The sequence below is a fragment of the Carcharhinus amblyrhynchos genome, chromosome 5, assembly GCF_965287045.1.
Source record: "Carcharhinus amblyrhynchos chromosome 5, sCarAmb.v2.hapA, whole genome shotgun sequence".
NCBI lineage: Eukaryota > Metazoa > Chordata > Chondrichthyes > Carcharhiniformes > Carcharhinidae > Carcharhinus > Carcharhinus amblyrhynchos.
Window position 1 is genome coordinate 68155953 of NC_137328.1, and position 27638 is coordinate 68183590.

The following is a 27638-nucleotide window of genomic DNA, read 5'->3' on the forward strand; positions in this document are numbered from 1 at the left end:
TATATATTTAAAATCATTAATGTTTGGCAAATGTGAAATAGGTTTTAAATTACATAATTTTATAAAATGCAGATACATTAATTATTAAAAAATTGAAAACAAATCAAACAAAACAGTCAAGTGTTCTAATTCATTTTGCATATTTATGATTTGAATTTAAATTTCCAAGCAATTGCAATTTAATACTGATCATTCAGAGTGTACTGGAATTGATGACAGCCAACATTTTTCTAGAAATTTACACCATTCCTCCAAAGTTTCCACTGATCTTCTGCTGAGGTTACATGGGAAACTGACTGAGCTCAGCAGAAGTTGTACTCTCAAATTATCAGGTTCGTAATTGTTAAAATATTTCTTTAAAATAAAATTTGTCATATTGTTATGATGATTTACATATAGATGCAAGCTATATTGCACATTAATTCATATAGTACCTGATGTTGTCTGTGGAAAGTTCAAATGAATACATACATGAACTCTCAATAAGCGTCCTCAACAAGCAAGACTCCCCCACCCCCTGCAATAATTTGCAATCCAAATAATTGGTTGAGTTGTTCATTCTCCATTACTGGTAACAAATTATGCTTCCTAAAGGTAAAAATAACTGGACAATTAGTATTTGTGTAAGAAGGATTAAAGAAGGAGGCAGAAGCTTAAACAAGAAGATAGATTTTGATTACTTTTGAAGGAACTGAGAGAGCTAGGAAGGTAGAGGTGCTTAGGAAATATTCCAGCTGGGAAGGCTGAGACAGCTGAAGGATCTGTAGCTATAGGGGGACTGGAGGAGAGAGAGATAATATGACGTGTGTAAGAACATAAGGCTGAAGGTATGGTGAGGCAAAGTCACAGACTGACATGCACATGATTTGAAAAAAATGTATTGGGGGAAACAAGAGCAGAAATTAAGGCTGACAAGAAGGATGATGAGGAGCAAATGCTGACTGTCCTTTGGGAAGCACAATTTGTCACCAGTAATGTAATATGAACAATTCAATCATTCTTTTCATCGTAAATTATCAAGGGGGAGTCTCACTTGTTGGGAATACTTATTGAGAATTCGTGTGCGTGTTCATCTGAACTTTCCACAGACAACATAAGGTGCTATATAAATTAATGTGCATTCTTGCTTGCATCCATATGAAAATCATCAGGGCTACATTACAATACATGTTATTTTAAAGAAGTACAATACATGAGGTACAAAATTTAGGAAGCTAACAAGGGAAGCATTACAATTATCAAGTTTGGAAATGACAACAACATTTGAAACAAGTATTTCAGCAGCATTGTGGGAAATGCATTAGTACGGTAGCGTTAAAGGCATCCAATTTTAGGAAGGTGCAAATGGACAAAGGTTTGAAGCTCAACTCAGAGATATGGAGAGGGTGGGGTTATAATGTGCAGAGCTTTTTGTAGAAACCAAATAGGGTAGGTTCATTTTTGCATCTGCATTGAACAATATACCCTCCTTTTTCTGAACGTCCACTTTATGTTTTTTTAAGTGCACAACCCATTTATTGTTTTGGTTGGGCAGCTACACACGTACGCTAACTTAAAGGAACCATTCCCAAAGACTTTGGCATTGGACAGTACATTTATTCTGGCCTCTTTAAATGAGACACCATATATACATAAACTCCTCGCACACAGAGTTTCTGTCCTGGGTCTATTCCTCCACATCAATGCTCTTTCTTTGGTTCAGGAAAAGATGTGACAGATGTGTACTGGATTTATTTTTAAAACTGTTCATTCCAGTAAATTTACAGCAGGTAATTAGTGCAAAAGTACCACGAACAAAAGTGAGTTTTTTTTTACTTGCATTATTTTACTGGAATTAATGAACTATTCTTTACAGTCAATTGTTATTCCACAATTGTTGACATTGTTCATCAGTTTGGTTTCTTTGGTTTACATGAACGCTGGTGCACAATCAGTCTGTCTGCAAGGAAGGTACGCCCACAGTTGTTACAAGGCACCAGTTGTGCTTGGGAACTTTTCCAAGCTGCCTCATTTATAGCATCCAAATCGTAAGCACCTTTACCTGGAAAATTGAGGGAAAGGGATTGAAGCTTTGAAGTTAGACATAAAGAATACATTGAGGAAAAAAAATTCCAGAACTACCCAAACAGTAAGCAAACATTTTAAGCAAATCATTTCAATGACAGAAATAAAATCCTCCTATATTTTCTCCTCCAAGATGCTTATCTGGGGTCATAAACAAGCAGCCAGGAGCAGAAAGTGGCCAAAATGTTTGATTTCAAGAAATTAAGTATAGCTCATAGGAACTTCTAAAATTCTAATAGGGTTGGACAGGGTAGATTAAGAATGTTCCCAATGGTGGGGGAGTCCAGAACTAGGGGCCATAGTTTGAGGATAAGGGGTAGAGAAGTGAGGTGAGGAGAAATTTCTTCATCCAGAGGGTGGTGAATATATGGAATTCACTACCACAAAAAGTAATTGAGGCCAAAATGTTGTTTGATTTCAAGAACATCTTCTTGGGGCTAAAGGGATCAAGGAAATGGGGGGAAGGGGGATCAGGATATTGTATTTGATGATCAACCATGATCATTATGAACGGCCAAATTACCTACGCTTGCTTCCAGTTTCTATGTTTCTATTGGTACCTGCAAACTTGCATATCCATTGTATTTGGCTGGGAATGTAAGCAGTGAACAGTGAGGCTGAAATGCTGAAAAATTAAATCAATGGTGCCACCACATCATTATCATCTCATTTCACTAGAACTGCCTGAAAATCAGCAAATGCATGACCAACTACTGAAAATGGATCAGGTGAAAACTGGAAGGAGTTGCAGTGTAATTTGGCTGTTCATAATGATCATGATTGATCATCAAATACAATATCCTGATCCCCCCTCCCCCCATTTCCTTGATCCCTTTAGCCCCAAGAAGATGTTCTTGAAATCAAACAACATTTTGGCCTCAATTACTTTCTGTGGTAGTGAATTCCATATATTCACCACCCTCTGGATGAAGAAATTTCTCCTCACCTCACTTCTCTACCCCTTATCCTCAAACTATGGCCCCTAGTTCTGGACTCCCCCACCATTGGGAACGTTCTTATTCTACCCTGTCCAACCCTATTAGAATTTTAGAAGTTCCTATGAGATTCCCTCTCATTCTTCTAAACTCCAGTGAGTACAATTCAAATCGACTTAGTCTTTCCTCATATGGCAGACCTGATAATAAGGTGGTCATGAATTTAAGGAACCCCACAGATGCATTTTCAAGATATGCAAATTCCTTTATTTGCAAATCAACTTGTAGCTTTTTGTTTTTATGTTATTGCCTACTACTTCATCGTTTTCATTTGTAACCTTAGGTGAATTGTTACTCTTGATATGAGGCTTTTATAACAGAAGTGCTTATACCATGGTGAATTTAAGCTTTCAACCTTCCCAGATGAGCACCAAAATCACCAGATTACCATGACCTATGAAAACAGATGCAAACACAAGTTGTTCTGTGTTAAAAGCAAATAAGCATCCTGATACGTCAATGGGCCAAAAATATATCATGTTATTGTCATCTGATATATGCAGCCCCATAGAATCAAATACAGGAATTGCCTTCCTCTTTAGCTGCAATGGTGCTGGATCAACACCACCAGGATTCCAAGAAAATTTGCGTTATCAGACTGAAAATTTTGACAAAAAGGCAATTTTGTAACGAGCAATAAAAAATCAAAATGTTCAATGCACAATTATTTATGTATTGGTGTCACAAGTAGGCTTACGTTAACACTGCAGTGAAGTTACTGTAAAAATCCCCTGGTTGCCACACTCAGGCATCTGTTTGGGTGCAGTGAGGGGGAATTTATCATGGGGAATTTAGCATGACCAATTTACCTAACAAGCATATCTGTTGGTCTTGAGGGAGGAAACTGGAGGACCCAGAGGAAACCCATGCAGACACGGGGAGAATGTGCAGACTCCGCACAGATAGTGATCCAAGTCAGGAATCGAACCCAGGTCCCTGGTGCCATGAGGCAGCAGTGCTAACTGTGCCACAAACGTATGCATGACTAAAAGTTAATGGCCTTGATTCTCTCGTTTGCCCTGCCACCACTGCCAGCGAGAATGGAGAATTTGGTGCTCAGCCAAATTTCCATTCAAAGCAGAGGGATGATAGAATCCCAGCTGCGGGCGAGGTTGGAGAATTCTGCCGAACTGCTTCGATAGTCAATGAAACAATATTCCTTGCATAGTCACTCCAAAGTGACTCAGCCCATATTCCCACATTTGGTTGACAGCTTGCTATAGATAGAATAGAGGCTGTGGGAGGAATCATGTGCCATTGCAGAATTTGAAGGCTAGGTTAGAAGACTGGGCACCATTGGAAGATTGTTTAGATTGAAAGCAGGCCTTCTAAATCAGTCAAATATGTTTAAAAGGTCGACTGAAGGGTACAAAACCTTTGGTTTTGGGGAACATACGCTTAAGTACTTCTTTCTAATTCAGATGTGGAAGATAAACCTCTTTGTACGACAAGGAGAACTTGACGATCTACTGCCCACCAACAATGAAATGAATTAGCTGTAACAGCAATGGGCATAGCTTAGCAGTACAATAGTTTTACCTGGTCAAGCCAACTGAAAAACAAGAAACCATACCTTTCAAGAATGCACTATAACATATATGGGAACCACAAACCTTCTTCTCCCTGTTTTGAAGTACTTTTGGTGCTTATCATGAGTAACCAGAAGATAACTCAGTATTTTCATTTGCAAGCATCCCTAACACCCTTGCATGCACAGACTCCATCTAAAGTGAGGTTTGGAGTAGAAAATCTGCAGGTCTTGTAGCACAATCAGGCATTATGTTGGAATGTTGAAGGGTCTTGAGAAGCTGGAGCTTCTTCTTGAAAGCAATGTAAGATGGTGGGACTCTGGGCAGGGGACTCCCAACACCAGGAGTTTCGGCATTCCTGTTCTCAGTAGGACCTGGCATAGCAGCAGTGGCATTATGCTGAGTGAGGCCACAATGCTACCAGGTGACAAAAGTGGGGGTCTACCTAATGATCCAGTTGTTTGTTGAGCACCCCAAAGAAAAATAAAGATTCTTTTACAAATTATTCCAAACTGACCTTTTTAAAAAGTGGTGACTAAAGGGGAATCGATTGTCTTTCCAAGGGGTTGGAATCTATCACCTTGCAGACTATCAGGTTGCACCAGATTTTCCAACATATTGAGGCAGGTGGTTGCCCTAATGGCATAGAAGTCCCTCATTCAAGTAAATACCAAAGGACCTCTTCCGGTCCAAACAGTGCCAGGGTCAATGGCAGTGGTCCTGGGCAGGTCTTCAGTCCCTACTCTGCAATTACTTGTTTAATGCATTTTTTCATCACCACTATTACAATTCATCTGTTGATACCTGTGCTGGGTTACAAATGAGGTCATCTTAATGTTCTCAATTCTCCTTAGCAAAGGCAGCTCATAATATCAGAAAGAGTACCACTCCACTTAAAACCAGATTTGAAGTTGAAAAAAGAGAGTGTGTGGACCCAGGTCACAGTTTTCCCCCACTTCTGCCCTCACTCCTAGGCAGAGGAAAATTTGATGAGATAGGCAGAGGTCCACTGTTTTGAATGGGGGTTTTCCTTGCCACTTGGGGTATATCTTGGGCATCTAACTGTCTCAATGTGTTAAAAAGTCTGCTGCAACTTGTTGAGAAGAAAGATAGTTAAAGGGGTTGGATGGAATGTTGGAATTTCAACTACAGGTTCATATTGATATGATGTTTCTTCTATTCCCTATGCTATTGGATCACACATGACTTGTCAGCAAACTATGCCATGAAATGCCCATATTCTTGTCATTTCAGAAATCTGGTGTGAACTTTGCTGTTTAATAATCAATTGTAATCCTGTTTCTTCTCCCAGATTATGTATTGTATTACAAGAACACAAACTACTAGACCATTCTTTCTGTTATTGAAAATTGACATATCCAATGAATGTTCAGAGACATTCATTGGATACATCAGTGAGCTATTGAGAATGCACAGCGTGATGCAGACTCGTCAGCAGGAGCTAGGATGCAAGATAAGGAAGCAAACATTCTTGACTAGGGGATGAGTAGATATCTGCTCATTCCCTAGACTGGAGATCCATTCTGAATGTGTAAAAAAAGAGGATTTTTTGTAGAACTTGTTACACTTGTGTGCAGACACTGGGGATGGCATCTGAGATTATGCAATATTAAAACAATTGGTAAAGGCTACCAACAACATGTATGGTACCTTGGTGGATGGCTTTACAGCATTACATTCCACCCTGAAAAATGTGACACTGCAGGTCAATTATAGTGGGTACCCCTGCATAGAGGCCTGGAGACCAGATTACAATAGAGGAAAAGCATTGTGTGAAAACAATGAACTAAATATGTCTCACAGAAAATATTTTTATACCCTGGCTGAATTTATTTTCAAATAAAACTGCGCCTAAAGTAGAAACCATTCTACTAGTTATTTAACGCTTGTCATTCTGAGTATCATAACTATAGAGCTCATTTTAAAATGATTTAACTCTAATGTCTCATTCATTTTGCTTGCCCTATGGGCGGGAATGCTCAGAGAAGGCTTGAACTGCTGAGTCTGGTTTGTTTCAGTGTTATGTTGCCAGCTGTTAGCCATTATTCATTGCAGCTAAAAGTTCTGGGGTTCTCTTGAATCCTTAGTGCATTCCACACTATATCTTACTGATTCTCTGAGCTGTGAAGAGGATAAGCCACAAATGCATTGAGGCACATGCATAGCAAGTTTAACTTGAGCTATATAAATTGTTTAGTCTATGTGTTGATTTTCAGTCTTGGTGTATATTTAGCTTCATGGTAACACAGCACAACTGCTGGACTACAGTTAAAATGACATCAAAAGACTACACAATTTCTGTGTATTACTAGCAAGATTAACAGAGAATCAAAGTACTCTGTGTTGCTGTTAAGTACATTTCGTTACATACATATTTATTTGTGGTATTTTTTGGATCAGTGATTTCAAACAATTCTGTCACTGAGTAAAATTTGCAGCGTAAAGGATGAAATTAGTGAGGGAAGGGAAGGTGTGTCAGTAAAAAAGTTGCCATGTTTACTGTAGTGGCAGATTGTAACCTTGGGGATAGGCCATTGAATAGATTACTTCATTCAATGTGTATGTCAAATTGTGGGTGGAATATGTTTATATTGGGTTTTGATAAAGAATGTAATAAATCTTCAGAGTTTGTCCAAGTACCAAGGCTTCAACAATAATTTACTCAGCTTTAAGTACATCAATCACTGGATTTGTGTTGGTTGGTTGATTGTGAATCAGATCTTCTCCCAACAATAAAGCCTATTCTCCATAAGGGTGTCTCCCACAGCTTATGTTCTCAACTTTCAGCATCTGCAATGTTGGTTCTCTGTCGGGCTGTGATTTTGATCTTCTACTGGTTACACTGGAATCCAAAACTTCAAAAGGTACTAACATCTGAAACTAATTCTCTTTCCTTTTGGAGTTGTTGCCAGTACTGCTGCTAATAAGGGAAATAATTAGCAGCTGCCAACAAAACACAGATGTGGCTGGAGCCTTCCACTGGGCAATATTCAACTCCCTTTGCCATTCATATTAGCAGCAAAAAATAAACAAATCAGTCTGCAGGCATACAGCCTTAACCTGAACAATCCAGATAAAAGCTGTTTTGGCTGCTGAAACAGCTATTGGGAGCCTAGGAATCTCAGTCGATACAGCAGGGCAGCAGAGTACACTGATTGCACCATCAATGTGTTTGTGGATGAAGCCTTCAGACTTGTGAGGCTGCAGGTTACACAACTACCGAACTTTAGCCAACATGGTTAGAAAAGTTCTCTTTTCACAGCTGTCATAAAACTGTGATTGAGTGCTTGAATCTGACACTATAAATAATTATCACATAAAGGTATGGGTTCAGCACTTACAAATGGATGAGTCATTCAACTAGGAAAATATACATGCTGGAACAGCTAAAGAATTCATACCCATAACGGATCACAACTTAGTAATAAATGGGAGAGGCCAGTTGATTTTAGCATTCTTGTGAAACTTTTTTGTAAAGTGAACCATGTGACAAGCTATAGGACACTTAGACAAAATAACAGGTGTATAACTAAATAGATCCAAGATGTAATCTGTATGCCATAATATTAAATAATCTTGCTATAGAATTCTGCTTGCCGCAAGACAAAAACACAATTCAATAGCATGGACAGAAACCATTGATAGCTGTTAGAATCAGAGAAAGTTATGGCACAGAAAGAGGTCACTTGGGCCATCATGTCTGCACCTGCTGAAAAATGAGCCACCCAGATTAGCGCCACGTTTCAGCATTTGGTCGGTAGTCCTACAGTTTATAGCACCTGAGGTGCATACCCAGACACCTTTTAGATGAGCTGAGCATTTTTGTCTCTACTACCCATTTTCAAACAGTGAGCTCCAGACACACCACAACTGTCTGGGTGAAAATATTTTTTCTTATCTCCTCTCTACCAATCACCTTAAATCTATGCCCTCTAGACACTTGACTCTCTGCTAAATAAGCCTTTCCAATCCACTCTAACCAGGCTCCTCACAATTTTGTATATCACAATCAAATTTCCTCAGCCTCCTCTGTTCCAAGGAGAACAACCCCAGCCTATCCAATCATTCCTCACAGCTGCAATTTTCCAATCCTGGTGACATTCTTGTAAATTTCCTTTGTACCCTTTCCAGTGCAATTGCATCCTGTCTGAAATAGTAATCAGGCGTACACACATTACTCAAGTTGCAGTCTAACTAATGTTAAATAGAATTATAGCATGACCTTCCTCTCTTATATTCTGTGATGTGGAGATGCTGCTGTTGGACTGGGCAGGCACAATAAGAAGTCTCACAATACCAGCTAAAGTCCAATAGGTTTATTTGGTATCATGAGCTTTCGGAGCACTGCTCCTTCATCAGATGAGTTTTCATCACTTACCCAATGGTGTTCTGAGACTTCTTCTTATATTCTATGCCTCTGTTAATGAATGAAAGGACTCTGAACCACCTTATCAATCTGCCGTGCTATCTTCAAGGATCTGTGGACATTCACTTCAAGGTCCCTCATTTGCTCTACATCTCTTCGTATCCACCCATATATTGTATATACCTTTGCCTTGTTTGACCTCCCCCAATGCATCTCTTCAAGCCTCTTTGTTACATGAGAAACTGCTGTGCCATTGGAAAGGGTACACATTTGACTTTACTGGCTACAATACTCATTGGAGTTGGCCTCCTAATGTGGGAAATCCACATGATGGTTATGACTTTTGAGATCTAGACTGTAGGATAGAAAAAGGGCTTAGGAGAACTAGGAGGAGGCATGAGAAGTCCTTGGCGGGTCAGATAAAGGAAAACCCCAAGGCTTTTTACTCTTATGTGAGAAATAAAAGAATGACCAGGATGAGGTTCGGGCTAGTCAAGGATAGTAGTGGGAAATTGTGCATGGAGTCAGAAGGTATAGGTGTGGCATTGAATGAATACTTTTCTTCAGTGTTCGTTAAGGAGAGGGGCCATGTTTTTGAGGATGAGAGTGTGATACTGGCTGATACTGGAGGAGGTAGATATTCTGAGGGAAGATGTATTAGCAATTTTGAAAAACCTGAGGGTCAATAAGTCCCCTGGGCCAGATGGTATATATCCTAAGATACTTTGGGAGGCAGGGGATGAGATTGCGGAGCCTTTAGCTTTGATCTTTGGGTGCTCACTGTCCTCACACGGGGATTGTGCCAGAGGACTGGAGAATGGCGAATGTTGTTCCTGTGTTCAAGAAAGGAAATAGGAATGACCCTGGTAATTATAGGCCAGTTAGTCTTACTTTGGTGGTCGGTAAGTTAATTGAAAGGGTGCTGAGGGATAGGATTTATGACTATTTGGAAAGATGCAGCTTAATCCATGACAGTCAGCACTGTTTGTGAGGGGTAAGTCCTGCCTCGCAAATTTGATTGAATTCTTTGAAGAGGTAACTAAGTGTATAGAAGATAGAGCAGTTGCTGTTGTATACTTGGATTTTAGTAAGGCATTTGATAAGGTTCCCCATGGTAGGCTCATGAACAAAGTAAGGAGGTGTGGGATAGAAGGAAATTTAGCCGATTGGATAAATAACTGGCTGTCTCATAGAAGACAGAAGGTAGTGGTGGAAGAAATATTTTCAAAGTGGAGGCCAGTTACCAGTGGTGTACCACAGGGATCAGTGCTGGGTCCTTTACTATTTGTGATTTTTATCAATGACTTAGAAGAGGGGGCTGAAGGGTTAGTAACTTTGCTGATGACACCACGATTGCTGGGGTAATGGGTGAGATGGAGGACTCTTATAGACTGAAATGAGACATTGATAGGATGCAGAACTGGGCCGAAAAGTGGCAGATGAATTTTAACCCTGATAAGTGCAAAGTGATTCATTTTGGTAGGACAAATTTGAATGCAGACTACAGGGTCAACAGCAGGGTACTGAGGAATGTGGAGGAACAGAAAGATCTTGGGGTTCATATCCATAGATCTCTGAAGGTTGCCACTCAAGTAGATAGAGCCAAGAAGAAGGCTTATAGTGTGTTAACATTTATTAACAGGGGGTTTGAGTTTAAGAGTCATGGGGTTATGCTGCAACTATACCAGACCTTGGTGAGACCTTGGAATATTGTGTGCAGTTCTGGACACCTCATGTGGAAGCACTGGAGAGAGTGCAGAGGAGATTTACCAGGATGCTGCCTGGTTTGGAGGGTATGTGTTATGAGGAAAGATTGAGGGAGCTAGGGCTTTTCTGTTTAGAGTGGAGGAGAATGAGAGGCGACTTAATAGATGTTTATAAGATGATGAGGTGGATAAATAGAGTGGACGTGCAGCGACTATTTCCTCGGGTGGATGTAGCTGTTACTAGGAGACATAGCTATAAGGTTCATGGTGGGAGGGATGTCCGAGGTAGATTCTTTACTCAGAGAGTGGTTGGGGTGTGGAATGCACTGCTTGCTGTGATAGTGGAGCCGGACACTTTAGGAACTTCCAAGCAGTTATTGGATAGGCAAATGGAAAACACCAGAATGATAGGAAGTGGGGTAGTTTGATCTTCGGTTCGGATGTAGCTCGGCACAACATTGAAGGCCGAAGGGCCTGTACTGAGCTGTACCGTTCTATGTTGTATGTTCAGTTCAGAACTTGGCATCCATAAAGTGCTCTGATTCATCAGCAGCAGCAAAAATGTATTCCACCATAATTTGAGCACATTCCTCACTCTACTATTGGTATCAAGCACAAGGACCAACTCTAGCTCATGGAGGCGTGCAGACGAACACACCAGGAGCAGCACCAAATGTAATGAGAAATGAGATGCCAACATAGGGAAGCTATAACACAGGACTAAGTGCATGCTAATCAGTGGAAGGAATATGCTATAGACAAAGCAAAGTGATCACACAGTAAAGGATCCGGTCAATGCACTGCAGCCTTGCCACATCACTCATGAATGTTGGTAGACAATTAAATAGCCAGTGGGACAACAGCATTCCACAAACATCCTCACCTGCATTGATAGCGGAAAACTGCATATGAGTGCAAATGATAAGAGGATGCTTTTTCAACCATCTTCAGCCAGAAGTGGTGAGTAGACGATTGACCTTGGTCTCCTAGAGCCCAGATCTTTGCTGCAGGTATTTCTTAGGGATTTCCAAAGCCCAAGCATCTTCAGCTGATTCATCAGTCACCATCACTCCATTATAGGATCAGAGTGGGGATATTGACTGGTGATTGCAGAGTTCAGTTTCATCCTAACTCCTCAAATAATGAAACAATTTCTGCCTGTGTGCGGCAAGACTTGGACAATATTCAGCCTTGGGCTGATAAATGGTAAAAAGAACATGTGCCACACACAAGATTCAGACAATTACACCCTCAAAATTAGAATGTTTAAACACAGTATGTACTACCTACAAGATGCATATCAGCAACTTCTCAGGGCGTTTTCAACAGCACTTTCTGACCTCTACCACTTAGAAGAACAAGTGCAGCAGGCATATAGGAATACAAGCATCTGCAAATTGCACATCACATATCATCCTATCATTTCTGCACAATTGCTGTGATAAATTTCAGGAATTTCCTACATGAGAACACCATAAGAGCAGCTACACTATAACGAGTTATAAGGTCCCTCACCTCTGACATATAGGGATCAGGAATAATTAGCCAGTAACATCCACATTCACATGAACAAATCTTAAAAGTTTCCATTCGGTGCTGCAAGAAATTTTATGACATAAGCTGATTGGGCAATCTAAGCAATCAGCGTCTGCAAAGATGCATTTTCTCAGATTTCATTAATAAACACTAAAAGGATTTATTAATAAGAGTTGTAGCAACCGCATAGCTGCAGCTAGTTCCCTACATGCCTCTTGCCTAAGGTGATTTCCCCCATTTTACTTCCCATTTGGTTTCCCCAGGCCAGGTGACCCTTAATCTGCTGTGTTGTCCTAAAAGGGACAAATCACCGCACATACCTTCCAAAAATGCATTAGCGCTGAATGCACTAACAACCACTATCTTCTCATTGTATGGGACTGCTTCTGATTTTACAATTAATCTCCAGTAAGTCTATTCGTGCCATTTGCTCTTCTTGCCTTCAACTACAAGTGTTCCTTCACTTGCAGTCTTTTAAATGCACAGATCCCATTAAAACAAATTATAGAGGCATTCTGCACATACTAGAATGTTGAGATTTCCTGGTCCTGCAAGTGGGTGAAGCTCAGATTCTCTTTATAAGACCAATGATTAGCATGGGCTACAGGTATGCCAAATGGCATAAGTGTTACCAAATGGCATAAGTGAGTATGGCACGGTGGTACAGTGGTTAGCACTGCACCTCACAGATCCAGGGACCTGGGTTCAATTCCCAGATTGGATCACTGTCTGTGTGGAGTTTGCATGTTCTCCCCGTGTCTGTGTGTGTTTTCTTGGGGTGCTCCGGTTTTCTCCCACAGTCCAAAGATGTGTGGGTTAGGTTGATTGGCCATGCTAAGTTGACCCTTAGTGTCCCAGGATGCAGAAGTTAGCAGGGTAAATATGTGGGGTTATGAGATTGTTTTTGGAGCAGAATCAATGGGCCAAATGGCCTCCTTCTGCATTGTAGGATTCTATGATTCTATGAAGTGTCAGACTGATCTGGAGTTCCAGGGTTGGATCAAGATTGAGACTCCCAATGAAAATAAAGACATTTTAAGATTGCTTTGTCATTTAGAATCTGAGGAGAGATGGTTATATTGGCAGTTTCGTAACAGATGGTGGTAAATGTTCCTTTTTGGGTTGGGGAGGTAATAGGGGTCAGCAGGGGAATAAATTGCAGAAGTGAGGAAGATTATAGACAGCCCTTTTAATGCAAGGGAGCCAGGATACAGGTCGCAATTCTCCCAAAAAAGTTCTAAGTGTTGAATTCGTGGGAAAACTGGAGTAAATCGCGCTGGTTTGTTCAGTGCGACTTCAGACAAGAATCTCCTAGACTCTGTGCACTGCGAGATTACTATTGTGAATATCATTACAAGCTTGGGGGTGGAGCCTATTCACTCTGAAGAGGCTGAAATCGGTGCAATGAGTGGGAACCTGCACATGCGCACACTTCTGGGAGATTGCTAAAAAGAACTCCCAACATTGAGATCACTGCCCTCAAGCCCTCACAGACATTGCTGGCCTCTCACTCCATGCCTCCCATACAGACATTGCTGGCTTCTGTCCCCATGCTCCCCCGCACACTGACATTGCTGGCCCCTATCCCCATGCTCTCATTGATCCGGATATCATGGGTACCCCATTCTTCCCTCAACCTCATGAACGCACTGACCTCACTGATGCCTTGCACAGAAATCACACTGTGCTGCCATACACAACCCCTGCTTGCAAGCATTCCTTCTGTTGAATGACAGCCCTGAGCATTGCACATCTCCCTGGACACAGGAGTTTGTTGAATGAGAGTCAATCAGCACCCTGAGAGATGGCTGACCCTCAGCTGAAACCAGATTCCCTTCAAATTTCTCAAAAGGAATTGTTACCATCTGGCCCATGGCTGGCCCAAACTAACTGCACCTGCACTCCCCTAACAAGCCAGAGCTGTATATAAGCTGCAAGAATGGACAGCCAGCCAGTCACGCCACGAAGATGTCCAGCAAGAAATTTGCCCCAAGGTTCCCTGAGGCTGACCAGGCCGCCTGCTTGATGCAGTGGAGGAGAGGTTCCAACTGCTGTTCCCCAACCAGAGCTGTTGCCCAAGGGATATTGCCACGAGGGCATTGTGAGAGGAGGTGGCAGCTGCATTAAATGCCAGGAGCCTGACGCCTTGGTCCGGGCAGCAGTGTAAAAAGAAACTGTAAGACCTTCTTCAGGCAGAAAAAGTGGTGTGCCCCCCCCCTTCCCCACCCCCCAAACAACTGCATCTAACTCCTTATCGCACTCCCAACCTCAAGTAGCATGCCCCAGTCATGACCTTTTTCCCCAAAACTGCCAACACAAGGTCCGAAACACAGGCACACATTGCACACAATGCACTCCAATATATTAATGCTTCTAATCCACCTTATGTTCCCACAAGAGAAAACCGCACACAACCAGTGAGTGAGGGCATAGACTGGTGATAATGTGCCTGAGCTGTGGTTGCTGACTGGTTGCTGACCGAGTGTGACCAGCGTGCCATGGCGCTGGCAGGGGGTGATTCAGTGGCCAGAATGGTGACTGACAGCTAGTTCCATGTCTGGCATGCATGTGAGCATCAGCAGACAATCTGCATGTTCAGGGGATGGGACCCTTTTTGGTTAACAAATGGTTGCTGTGCTCTGCGTGGGGCCTGCAGGGCAATGTGGCTCCTGTTCACTGCTCCCTGGACATTGGGCTTTCCTGCAATGGCTGCAAAGCCTACAGCCCAGGCCCCCTGCTGTGCATGGCCATCATCAAAATTAATGTATTGTCCTGCCCAGGCATACAGGACATCTGTGATCTGCTGCATATATCTGTGCACAGTGACCTGGGGGATCCCGCAGAGGGCGCCACTGGGTGCCTAGAAGGGCAGCTGTCACCTTCACTTCCACAGGGAATGGGTGGCCATCCTCCCCTCAGGTGCCAGGTGTGCGAACACCTCACACAGGTGTTGCACCATGCTCTTCACAAGTCACAGCCGAAGACAGCACATTGCCTCCAACGGGGCCTCAAAGGAATCTCCTTGCCTTCTGTACCCCCCTCTTCTGAGCACTCTTTCGGGAGACTGTTCTCCCACCTCCTGGTCCTCAGCAGCAACCCCCTGCCCTCCTTCCTGAGGGACTGCCAGTGGCTGCTCCTCCCTGCGCGCTCCACCTCCTGAGCCACCTCCTCCTCTGCCACCACCACTATCGCCAGCTCCAAGTCAATCAAACCAAGATCCATCTGCACAGTGGGGTTTGGACAGAGCAAAGAATGACAAATTAATGTCATTGGCTGCATAGATCCAGCACCAGCCCAATCCCTCACCGGGATCAGTACCCCTACTTGTGGGTGCTGGCAAAACACACAATCCATGGTGCCATGTTTAGGTTGTGTGAACTTGTTATTATGGCACAGCTGGCACATTGAGTATGCAGATTGGTGTGCAGCCATTGCCATGTGTGCAACTGTAGCATTGATTCCAGGTATGTGTTGCTGGCTGGGTACATGGGGCAGAGACAGTCTGCTAATCATCACCAGATGAATCCTCACTGACTGCAGATTCCATGCAGTATGAGCATCTGTGTGTGTGAACCTGGGCACCACTGCTTGGAGCACTAGCTGCTTGAGCTGATTAGCTCTCGGTCAGCATATGGTGCACTATGCTCTCCACCATCACCACCCCCCACCCACTCACCCTCCCCGCCCCAAAACCTCAGTACTCAGTGCAGGCCCTAACCATAATCCACAGCAACAACAAAGCAACAAGCAGTGGCAATTGAGAGCAGATTGACCAGGACTCAGCCCCTTCCCTAGGCAGCGTTCCAAAAATAGAACACCCCCTCCCTCCACAGATAGTACATAACTTTCCTGGTCCACAGAACAGCATCTAAAAACATCCAGGGGGTAGCTCATAGCAAGCAGCACATCACCAGGGCCTGCCTCCAACATCCCCTGCACTCCACTAGCTTTTGGTCCAAAGCACTTACCTTCTCACACCTGTTCAAGATTGCCATGTCAGGTTCAGACTAATATAAACCTATTCTAATCTCAGCCAGAGTGACATCACATCAGAGAGGTTGGAGATACTAATGAGGATGGAGATTCCTGTGTCAAGACTGCTAATCAGTTAATTTGTAATAATCCAACTAATTTGTTTCAATGCAAGAAGTGTAACAAATAAGGCAGATGAATTTAGAGCTTGGATTAGTACTTGGAACTAGGATGTTGTTGCTATTGCAGAAACTTGGTTAAGGCAAGGACAGGATTGGCATCTTAATGTTCCAGGATACAGATGTTTCAGGCAGGATAAAGGGGAATGTAAAAGGAGTGGGGGAGTTACACTACTAGTTAAGGAGAACATCACAGCTGTAGTGTGGGATAACACCTCAGAGGGCTCATACAGCGAGGCATTATGGGTAGAGCTTAAGACTAGGAAGGATGTAGTCACAATGTTGAGGGTTTACTATAGGTCTCGCAACAGCTAGCAAGAGATGGAGGAACAGACATATAGGCAGATTTTGGCAAGGTGTAAAAGTAACAGAGTTGTTGTGGTGAGAGATTTTATCTTCCCTATATTGACTGGGACTCACTTAGTACTAGGGGCGTGGATGAGGCAGAGTTTGTAAGGAGCATCCAGGAGGGCTTCTTGAAACATATGTAGATGGTCTAGCGAGGGAAAGGGCCATACTGGACCTGGTGGCTGACTTTTGGTAGGGGAGCAGTTTGGGGACAGTGAACACAATTCAGTAAGCTTTAAGATACGGATGGATAAAGATAAGTGTAGTCCTCAAGCGGAAGTGCTAAATTGGGGAAAGGCTAATTACAACAATGTTAGGCAGGAACTGAAGAATGTAGATTGGGGCAGACATTTCAGAATAAATTAACATCTGGCATGTGGAAGACTTTCAAGTGTAAGTTGTAAGGATTCAGAACCAGCACATTCCTGTAAGGATGAAGGATAAGTATGGCAAGTTTTGGGAACCTTGGATGATGAGAGATATTGTGAGCCTAGTCAAAGAGAAAAAGAAAGCATTTGTCAAGGCTAGGAGACTGGGAACACGTGGAACAAGAATGGAATACAAGGTAAGTAGAAAGCTACTTAAGCAAGGAGTAAGGAGGGCTAAAAGGGGTCACAAAAAGTCATTGGCCAGCAGGATTAAAGAAAATCCCAAAGCTTTTTATACATGTAGAAAGAATAAGAGGGTAGCCAGGGAGAGGGTTGGCCCACTTAAGGGCAGGGGAGGGAATCTATGCATAGAGCCAGGGGAAATGGGTGAGGCATTAAATGAGTACTCTCGTAGTTAGGTGAGAGATTGTAGGCACATGCATTACATGAATTAGAAACCTGTCTAATGCAGCTAGGTGACCGGACAGACGCCAGAGTATGATAACTAGGGGATTTATTGCAGTGTTAAAGTAAGCCTACTAATGACATTAATAACTAAACTTTAAAAATGGCATTTTGACAGGCCGTTTATGCAGGCTATATGAAGCATTTTCATAATGTAAGGTGGCTTTTAAAACAAATCATCCATAATCAAATCTAAAACACTGACTCGTTACTCCAAACTCATCACAATTATGTTACAACCACACATTAAAATACTGTATTTAATATGCACCGACCTGTGATAGACATGACTTCTGGTTTCTTGGGTTCATGTCTCCTGAGATGCCGTGGAAGTTTTTCATTTTCAATACGCCATTTCTTCAAACACTGTGGTTCATGAATACTTATAGATTTGGTTCCATACTCTCGGCCGCAAAGATAGCAGACAACTGTTCGTGGGCGACTAATTGTTTGTGGCTCTCTAATTGGTGGCTAGGAACAATTGTTAAGTTTTAGTCATTTAATTCTAACACAATAAGATATGAAGGGGCCACAATTGGAGCAACATAATGTATTAATAAAAGATAGGAAAACATGTGCCTCTATGATTAAAAGTACTAATCCAGATGAGTTGAACAAGTTTTCATTAAATTTTCATATACAAGTTATTTCCATAAGGATGTCAGATCAACCCCACAAGTAGAACATCCAAATAATTTAAGAATAATAAAAAGCCTTAGTGGGTTAGAAGTACTTTTCTCAAAAATAGAATATATCTCCTACCTATTGTCTGTTCTGTTCTGACCTTGGCACTGTTTAAGAAACACACATTTTAATGAAAAGTTCTGTTGAACTATGTACAAAATTTAATATACCAACAAAAGTATCACAATATTGTGATTCACGTTGTTCATTCCACACATGAGAATTTCTCACTCTTTGATTACTTTGAAATGTGGACTGTGTATCGGAGGCATGCAAGACAGCTCAATCATTTCCACATGACTTGTCTTCGCAGAATATTATGCATCAGATGGCAAGACAAAATACCAGACACTGAAGTTCTCTCTAGGACAAGTCTACCATCAGTCCACACACTGCTGATGAGAGCGCTGACCCGGTGGGCAGGTCATGTCATCTGCATACCAGATGAGCGCCTACCCAAGCAGCTCCTTTTTGGGGAACTCTCTGCTGGAAGGCACTCGCACGGAGGGCAGAAGAAATGTTTCAAAGACACACTCAAGGCCTCCCTGAAGTTGCTTGACATTGACACGACCACCTGGGAAACGCTGGCACAAAACCAACCTACCTGGCGCTGCCTCATCCACAAAGGCTGTCAAGTTTATGAAGCAAGGTGTATTGCTGAAACATAACCTAAGCGTGAGCTGCGCAAGTCCAGAGCCACCAGCGCCACAACTACAGTGCCTACACAAGTCTGTCCAACATGTGTCAGGACATTCTGTGCCCAAATTGGCCTAATCAGTCATCTTTGGACACACCCCATCCAGCCTCAAAATGACTAATGGTGTCGAGGGCATCATTGATGACGATGGACAAAGAACAACCCTAATTTTAATCTCCTTTCTTTCTCAATGTTTTAAAATGTGACTTTGCTTTCCATGTTCATTTCCATCTTTCTCAAAATTCCTTTCTGGATCTTCTTCAGTCCAGCTTCTGATCTGCATACAGCATCAAAACCATCTCAGTCTGAGTTATGAATATTTAATCTGTGATTGTCACCTGTAACTCTCTCAGTCTCTCCATGATGTTCAGCATGATTGATCTGACAAATGTCCTGCATTGACCCTCTGTAATTCCGCTCCATGAAACTGTTACTCTAATATTCCCCAACACAGTCAGTAACTTTCCAGCAATTATGTCTCTTTTATCACACATAGACACCTCTGATGTTTCCAAGGACCCATCATTGATTCCCTCCTTTTGTTCATTTATAAGCTGCTCCTCAGAGATCTTATCTAAGGACAGCATCACTAAGTATGTTGGCTATACCCAGTTCTATTTTCCATTATTTCTCTTGACTCTACAACAAGCCTCACTCTGATATTACTCTGCGGAATAGTCAGAATTTCCTCTAATACAATATTGGGTTGATTTAAACAACAATTTTCAATTCCAGCCAAAAAATCTGCTATCATGTCACCATGTACCTGCCATCCTATAACTGTTTGCTCATGCTGAATCAAATTTTGCACAACCTTGGCATTCTGTTCAAGTCAGAGTTGGGCTTGGAATTTAAAGGATGGAATGATTCATTATAAATGGTTTTGTGCCATCTATGTCTTTGAGGCATTTGTGTCAGCAAAATACTAGAGGGAGGCTGTCCCAGCTGCTACATGGTCAACTGCTGTTAACATGCACTTCTTCAGAGCTGGTGCAATCAGGTATGGCCAGTTGTGACACCAAGATTTATTCCATTTTCATTCAGGCATGCTGCAATGCTGGCTTAAGAAAATAGTGTTATTATATAGAAATATAGCAAAAAAACAGGCCATTTGACCCAACCAATCCTTGCTGGAATTCTGCTTCATGTAAATGCCGCCCACATTTCCTCAAGGAATTTCCTCATCCTGCCCACCATGGAAATCGTAGTGGGCAGGGGGCAGGCCATACAAAGGTTCTTTGACCTTAGACAGGATTTTCAGGTTTTGGGGCAAGTGTGGCTGGAAAATCCTGCCCAAAATATTTGTTTCAAGCTGCTGTTCTCTTCTCTGTTAGAATTTCTCCTGTCTCTGAATCTAAGGGAACTACTTCTTCCATTTTCTTTACTTGTAAAAGCTCTTCAGCCTGATTTTATATTTTCTGGCTGGCGTCTATTCATTATGTGATTTCTCTCTCCTTTCATTAATTCTTTGGTTGTATCTCTGATGGAATCTTTGGGCTTACTACGCTTCTTGGCAATACTATAAGCCTTTTTTAATCAAATGCTGTTGTTCTAAAACCTATGTTTTACATCAAAAATTACTTTATTTATTGGCTGAAACTACTGGTTGAATTTTGAAAAACTAAACAACTGCATTTCAGTGATTTAAAACATCAGCTTCTCAGGCGGATGAACATTTGCAAACTGTACCCTAAAAATTCTGAAACTACTAAAAATGGAGTTAGGCTGTCCAGAAGAACCCATCAAAAATAATCACCTTAGAAGAATGTGAGTGAACCCATCTCCTGATTCACTCACAAAACATCCAGACACCACTTGTGTTTTCAACGGATTGGAGAACAAGACATTAGAAACAATCACTTGGAACAATGAACCCTGGCTGAGAAAGAAACTCATCCAATTGTAAACCAAACATGTCTTAATCATGGATCTGAAATCAATTTTCTATGACCATGTTTGAGTAACTGATCAGTTGGTGAGAGGGGAACATGTGATGAGCCAACTGACCCTTTTTTGTGTTTTTAGGAAATTTATTTTCTACAGGCCAGTGAAGCGAAAAAGCACAGAACAGAAGAAGAGTCCCTGAGTGGGGACACTCTCTCTTTGTTCACCCCTCTATCCATCTTGTAAATTTGAGCTCTGACTGTCATCTCAGCATCCACATCTCACAGGCTAAATATCAATAAAGTAGATTCTGCATCCAGAAAAAAAAAATCTTTATTCAATATTTTAGTGTGCGAGTGTGTGTGGGGCGCTTGCCCCAAAACCGGAAAATCCCACCTGAGGGCAATGGACCATTGCATGATCTGCGTTCCCCCCACCTACAATTCCCTTGGAAGGCAGGATGGGAAAATTTGCCCCCCAAGCATTTTTTAATTAATTTTAGTTGGATCTGGTGTTAAGTAAAATAAATACCATTCTCTTTTCTTCTTAAAAAACCTGACAAGAAAATCAATCTGTGAGTTGTTTATAGTTGCAACACTTAAACAGTGAAACACTCATGAAATTGACAAGCATATTTTTTTTGAAAAACTGGTATGATCAAATGTGGAGTGGCCGAAACATTACTGTTAGAATCTTTCAATCACTTTTCCTCTGAAGATTTATTTTTCAGCGGAATGTTGATTTATTGAGAATATAAAATATTCTTTAATATTCATGATTCATCTTCCAAAACACCTTATAATCTAATTTGCCTATCTACATTAGTCAACTTGCTCCTCATTCCTATGTAATTCAATTATGTACATCACTCTCAAACACAATGCAGAATTCTATCTTCTTATCGTTCTTTCCCAGAAGATCTCTTGTCATGAGATTACTAGTTAATCCTCTTTTATTATTGTGCATTCCCTACAATATGACAATGACTACACATCAAAAGGTGCTTTGAGACATCTGGTGGCTCTGAAAAGCGCAATATAAATCAATGTCTTTCTTTTTTATTCAGCAAAACAAGATTTAAAATAGCTTATTCCTTGGGTGGTTCTGCCATAAAAGCTGTACTTACCTTAACCTTGAGCACAGAGTTTGCAAATTTCAAGTCCCAACAGTCTTTGGACTTCTTGTGCATGTGCAAGCCAGGAGCAGACTGCACATGCAGTTTTACATTTTTACATTCTTAGGGCCCAGGACAGACCCAGCACATCTGTGCATAAGGAGGAAAAAGATAAATGGTGCAAAAATTCAGGTCAGATGACCAGGTATAGAACTACAGCCCAGGTGAGAGACAAGGGAGGAGGATGGAGAGAGATCTCAAACAGTGTTTCAGGTAGGGGATGAGGGTCCCAGTTTAGTTCAGTTAAAAGACAGGAGCAGAGGAATAGAGTGCAAGTTAGAGGAAGGAACGTAGGGAGGAGACAAGGGAGGGGAATGGGGAGAGATCTCAAAAAGTGTCCCAGATAGGGGTCGAGGGTCCCAGTTTAGTTCAGTTAAAAGCAGGAGCAGAGAAATAGGGTCCAAGTTAGAGAAAGGGGTGTAGGGAGGAGACTTTAATTGAAGAGGGCAGATGGGGAAAGATACTCTTTTGGAGTATTAATGTTCTGCTTGGCATGGCCAAAGAGTTGAAATTGCACTTGTAAATTGATGTTTAAGTGTACTCAGGAATCCAGGTAAACGGTATCTCAGAAGGCAAGAATAAAGCCCTCTGAGGTGGGCTGTCATTGAAGCCATCCAAGTTGGAGTACTTTGAGAAAGAATTCTAGGATGACATTTTTGGAGGTGAAGTTTAGAATCTCTCATGAGAGTTTCAGTGAAATTGATGTTTAAGGAGATCTGGATGGTTTGTTGAGGAATCAGGACTGTGTCCTGGTCACATGTGACATTTATTGTCCATTGTGGTATGTGTGACCACTGTTGTCTTGTTCATTCATATGTACCTCATATGTATGCTGTATATTAGCATACAGGGGGAATATTGTAAATTGTTTTATCTTGCTGAACTTGTTTAATAATGTTTATTTTTCCTGGCTCAAAATCTTGTACTTTTATTATTTTAGCAAATGTCTTGAATCTCAAACTTTGTCTACTTTAAACAAAATACTTCTAGTTCCTAACCGGATCACACCAATAACTTAAGGATCTGGCCATGGATCAAAACTTCCAAGATGTATTACGTTGGGGAAACAGTCTCAAATATATTCAGTGAACTTATCCTCCATATTACTTCTGTAAATTTGTGCAGACCATATGAAGGTTAAAGTTTTCCATGATTTTTGCATTGCGTTTGTTATAAACTCACCTTAATTTGGTTAAGGTGAGTTTGATTGGGGCAGCACTGTGGTTAGCACTGCTGCCTCATAGAGCCAGGAACCCAGGTTCAATTCCGGCTTCGGGTCACTGACTCTGTGAAGTTTGCATCTTCTTCCCATGTCCCATTTCCTCCCACAGTCCAAAGATGTGCGGGTGAGATTGATTGGCAATACTAAATTGACCCCAGTGTCAGGAGGATTAGCAGGGTAAATATGTGAGGTTATGGGAATAGGGCCTAGGTGGGATTATGGTCGGTCCAGACTCAACCGTATGGGCTGAATGACCTCCTTACATATAATATTCTGTTCAACAGTATAACTAGTGTTATTGAATATATAAACAACCTCCATAGTGCTTTCTAGCCTTGATATTTCTTTGATTTTGAATCTATTTCCTATTTTTCTGAAGTAAGATCCTTCCTCTCTGCTATCTTCATGTAATCCTATATAATCAAGATTTTCCCACCTCGCCATCTATTTTGTCTGTATTTTTGCAACTTCAAGTACTCTGGAAAATTTTGTTTTCAACATTGGTCTCCATCTGAGCTATCTCTAATGAGTAAGATCAAATCCATTTTCACTATTTGCATAATTCCTCCACTTTTCAATTATATCTCCCAGAAATCATCACTATTGTTTGTCTTTTTTAATGATTTTAATAATCAGTGTCCCTATGTGTAGTGATTGATTTGTTGGTCCTTTCAGATCCCTCTGCTCAAGACCATTCTCCATCATTGTTTGGCAATATGGCTGTGCATTTAATTTTTCCCACATTCTCATCATGGCAAAATAACTTTTCTCCAATCTATTTCTCTCATCATGCTCAATTTTTAATCTTAAAACAGTTTATATTATGATCACTATTGTCTAGATGTTCCTTTACTTTCACTTATATTACATGTTCTGGTTCATTCCCCGTTACTAGATTCATGAATGAAATTGCCTTTGTTGGATTTCTTACATTCTGGAGTAGAAGGGAACCCAGTACACATTGTATGAACTCAATGTCCTCATCCACTTTACCTAACTCTTCTAGCTAATTAATATTGGCGTTGTCAAAAGCCTCCATGGTTACTACTCTACTTCCCTACTTCGGTTGCATATTCTTTTCTCCACATCCCTCCCTGTATATGATGGTGGATTCTTGACCTTTTAAATCGATTCATATAGATTCTATTTCTGTCTTACTATGGCTATCTCACTTTTTTCCTCTGCCATTATGTTACCTCAATCAAGTACAGCCACTCCATTTTCCCTCCAGCTTTTCTAAATACGATATCTCCAGCAATCTTTAATTTCCAGTCCTGAATTTTCTGTTGCCATGTTTCAGTAATCTCTACCATATCTGGTCCCTTGCAGTGTATTATTACTGCTTTTCCCCCTGTTTTAGGACAGTCAATGGGGGCAATCTTACCAGAATATGGTAATATGTCAGGGTCTGACTGAAAGATCAGTGCATTTCTCTCCAGAGAAACAGACCAATTTTCTCTCCACATCTTCTTACAATCTGTCAACAAAAGCAGGGGGTGTGTTTCATGTCATCATGTAGAGAGGTTGGACTTAAACATGCCAGCTAGGACTGGCTGCACTGTAATTGGGGCAGCTTTTTTTAAAGAACGCTCTGATCAGAGGTAAAAAAAATCCCCCCACCCCTCCCTATCATGGAGGTTCCAGAATCTCTCGCCCTCCCCTCACTTCCTCCACCCTCCCCCAGATCAGAGCAGGCTCCTTTTCCCTTCTCTGATCTGAGCTGGCATTCCAAAGCCCTTCCCCACTTCCTCGAGATGAGAGCCGGCACTCCTCCCGCCGCTCCCCGAAACAGCCATTGTTGCACCCCAGCTCCCATATCCTCTCCCTACAACCATAAATAAATAAGGGCCATGAGGCTCTCACTAAGTCCGCCCCAGGCACTGCCCCTCGGACAGTTTGACACTGCCATGGTGCCAAGTTGACAGTTCCATCCTGTGCCAGTGGACAGTGCCAGAGGACATTGCCTGGGCAGAGACTGGCCACATCACTCTCTCCCTGGGGCTATGCTCACCTTTACATCCCTGGAGGATTCCACAATAGGTTCATGTCTGGGTGAATCTGTTGTAAATCTTGACGATGTACCGTCATGTTGATAAGGCATAAAATTAATGGAGGGGGTGGTGTTTCATTAAATGCAAATATCTTAAAATGTATTGAAATCCATTATGGACATGAACCTGTTTATGTTGCTGTCAAAAATCCCAAATTGTGACCTCGCCGGTGAGGTTTGTGATTTTTTGGTTTGGCCAGATATTGAGTTCTGCCCCCAACCCGCCATTCCTGCGGAGGGCGAGAGTGGGTTAAAGATCCCTTAATGTGTATTGCTGTACAGACAATTTAACTCATTTTTAATATGGAATGGCACAGAGGGTGTTCCACTTTGAAACCATTTTGTGCAATACTATCTTGATTTCAGCAGCTGCAAACAGAAAGTCGTGTGTAGATGGCTGCATGGTTTGTTCACAGATTCGTGCCTGTTGATTGGCTTTCGGTTCCCTTTAACTTTGTCTATCATTCCTTTGCCCGACCCTTCAGTTTAGAAAAGGTTGCTAATGGTTTGACATATTTTTTGCAACCTTCAAAAGCTTGTCAAATTGTTACATTCTACTGTGACACTTCCTTTTAACTATTCCATCCATTTAAATGTCACTGACACACCATCTCCACTCTCACCACTTAAGTGCTCCTGAAGTCCACCCAGCTCTGCATCCAGTACTGTGAAAAGTAGCAAGGCATATTAGACCGCAAATGAAGTACTCTCTGAATCTGGCGGGATTTGCATCAGTTATTATTCATTTAGAAATGATTTGTTAGTACCTAATAATTGATTCCAATTTCTCAAATGCTCGACTTGCCAAATTCCAGAATTCCACTCTTCGCAACATGCAAGTAATCCAAAACTTCACCGCCAGCATTATATCATCTCAAGTTCCATTTATTCATTATTCTTTCCTTTGTCAAGCTATACTGGCACCCTGTCTATTGATACATTGGGGGCGAACTTACCAATGCCAGTTGACAGGTGAGACGAGCTGATAAAATTGCCTGAGAGCCGAAAAGTCAGATTCACTCGTATTTCTCGCCTCTCGCAATCTTAGCACCACCGGATATTTGGCGCGATCAGCCTTACGCCCATTTCTGGTGCAAGGCTGAATAATTTATTTAAATTTATTATAATCTGAATTTACATTAATTTAATGAACCTGGGATAGAATTGTTTGGATTCACTTGCTTCCGTGACCTCACCGGGAGAGGATGTCTCTGGCAAGAATTACTGCTGGTCCCCAGTAATGGGGCCTGACACCCTGACACTGATCATTGAGAACTGGGCAAAGCCAAGGGAGCCAGGAGGCACAGCCTATCGGGAGGGGCAGGAACAGACTTGGGGCAGCTAGTCAATGTGGGACGGAGGATGGGCGAGACCTGCTGCACACTCTGCATGCAATTGATATGGAGAGGGAAGAGGTCCCGCTGCCACTCTGCACTGGGGATCAGTGCGGGGAGGGACATGGATTATTGCGGCTGGCCTTGGGGAGAGGGAGGGGGGCAGATTGTGGAGTCCATCAGTCGGGCAGGTGGGGGAGGGCTCGGTAGGCCGTGGGCCTCTGCAGTAGCTGGGGGGAGTTGCTGTTTCTGTGGCTGCTGACAGCACCAGAGCTGAGTGACAGGTTTCTGCACTGTAGACCTGCACATGCACAATGGTGCCCTCTGCTGTACTCAACCAGCGTTCAGGCAACTTAAGCTTGCCCCCTCCCACTATAGACAAGCCACATTTCTGCTCTTTTTTTATTCTAAGTGGATAAAATAGCAGATTTGAACTCACCCAAAAAAAGGATATGAAATTTTGCTGTTTTCACACCCATCCTGGACTTAGAAATTCTTTTGGTAAGATTGCCCCGATTGAATTTAAAACCTACATCTTCACATCTGCCTTTAGTTTTTGATCATGTTACACTAATAACCTGTTCCAGCTTTATGTCCCATCTCATGCTATTTAGTGCTCGGATTCTGTCTTTCACTGTCTTTTTGCTCTCCCTTTGGTTAGACTGCAACTGAAATGGTTGTTAGAAAAAGTATTCAAACACTTACAGAACTGGAATCTGTACTTGACGCAGGTATCCTGGATGATTTGCCTCCATCTTGTGGTTTACAGCTTCTCTTGTGCACAGAGAATCGATCAGATAGAAATGTTTGACCACAGTTTTCACAGGTAATAAGCTGAGCATTTGCACTTGTGGTATCATCAGCTTTCTTGGAGCCGTCAGTTTTACTAGCATCTGGTTTTCTTGGTTCTGGTCTTCTTTGGTCTTTTGGTAATTTATCATTCGCAATGTGCCATTTCTTCAGACACTGAGGTTCATGTACGACAATTGAATGTAATCCAAATTGCTTACCACAGATATAGCACACAGTGACGGGTTTTGACAT

General features: G+C 41.9%; 1 protein-coding gene across 1 annotated transcript; it reads right to left on the bottom strand.

Annotated features, from left to right (window-relative positions):
• Nucleotides 1-1143: 1143 nt before the first annotated feature.
• Nucleotides 1144-27638, bottom strand: LOC145343542 (zinc finger protein 474-like). The gene is made up of 3 exons (XM_080189792.1): nucleotides 27300-27638; nucleotides 17825-18020; nucleotides 1144-2041 (listed from the first exon to the last, which is right to left on the bottom strand). The coding sequence occupies exons 1-3, from the start codon at nucleotides 27636-27638 to the stop codon at nucleotides 1890-1892; spliced, it is 687 nt and encodes a 228-aa protein (XP_080045918.1). The 3' UTR covers nucleotides 1144-1889.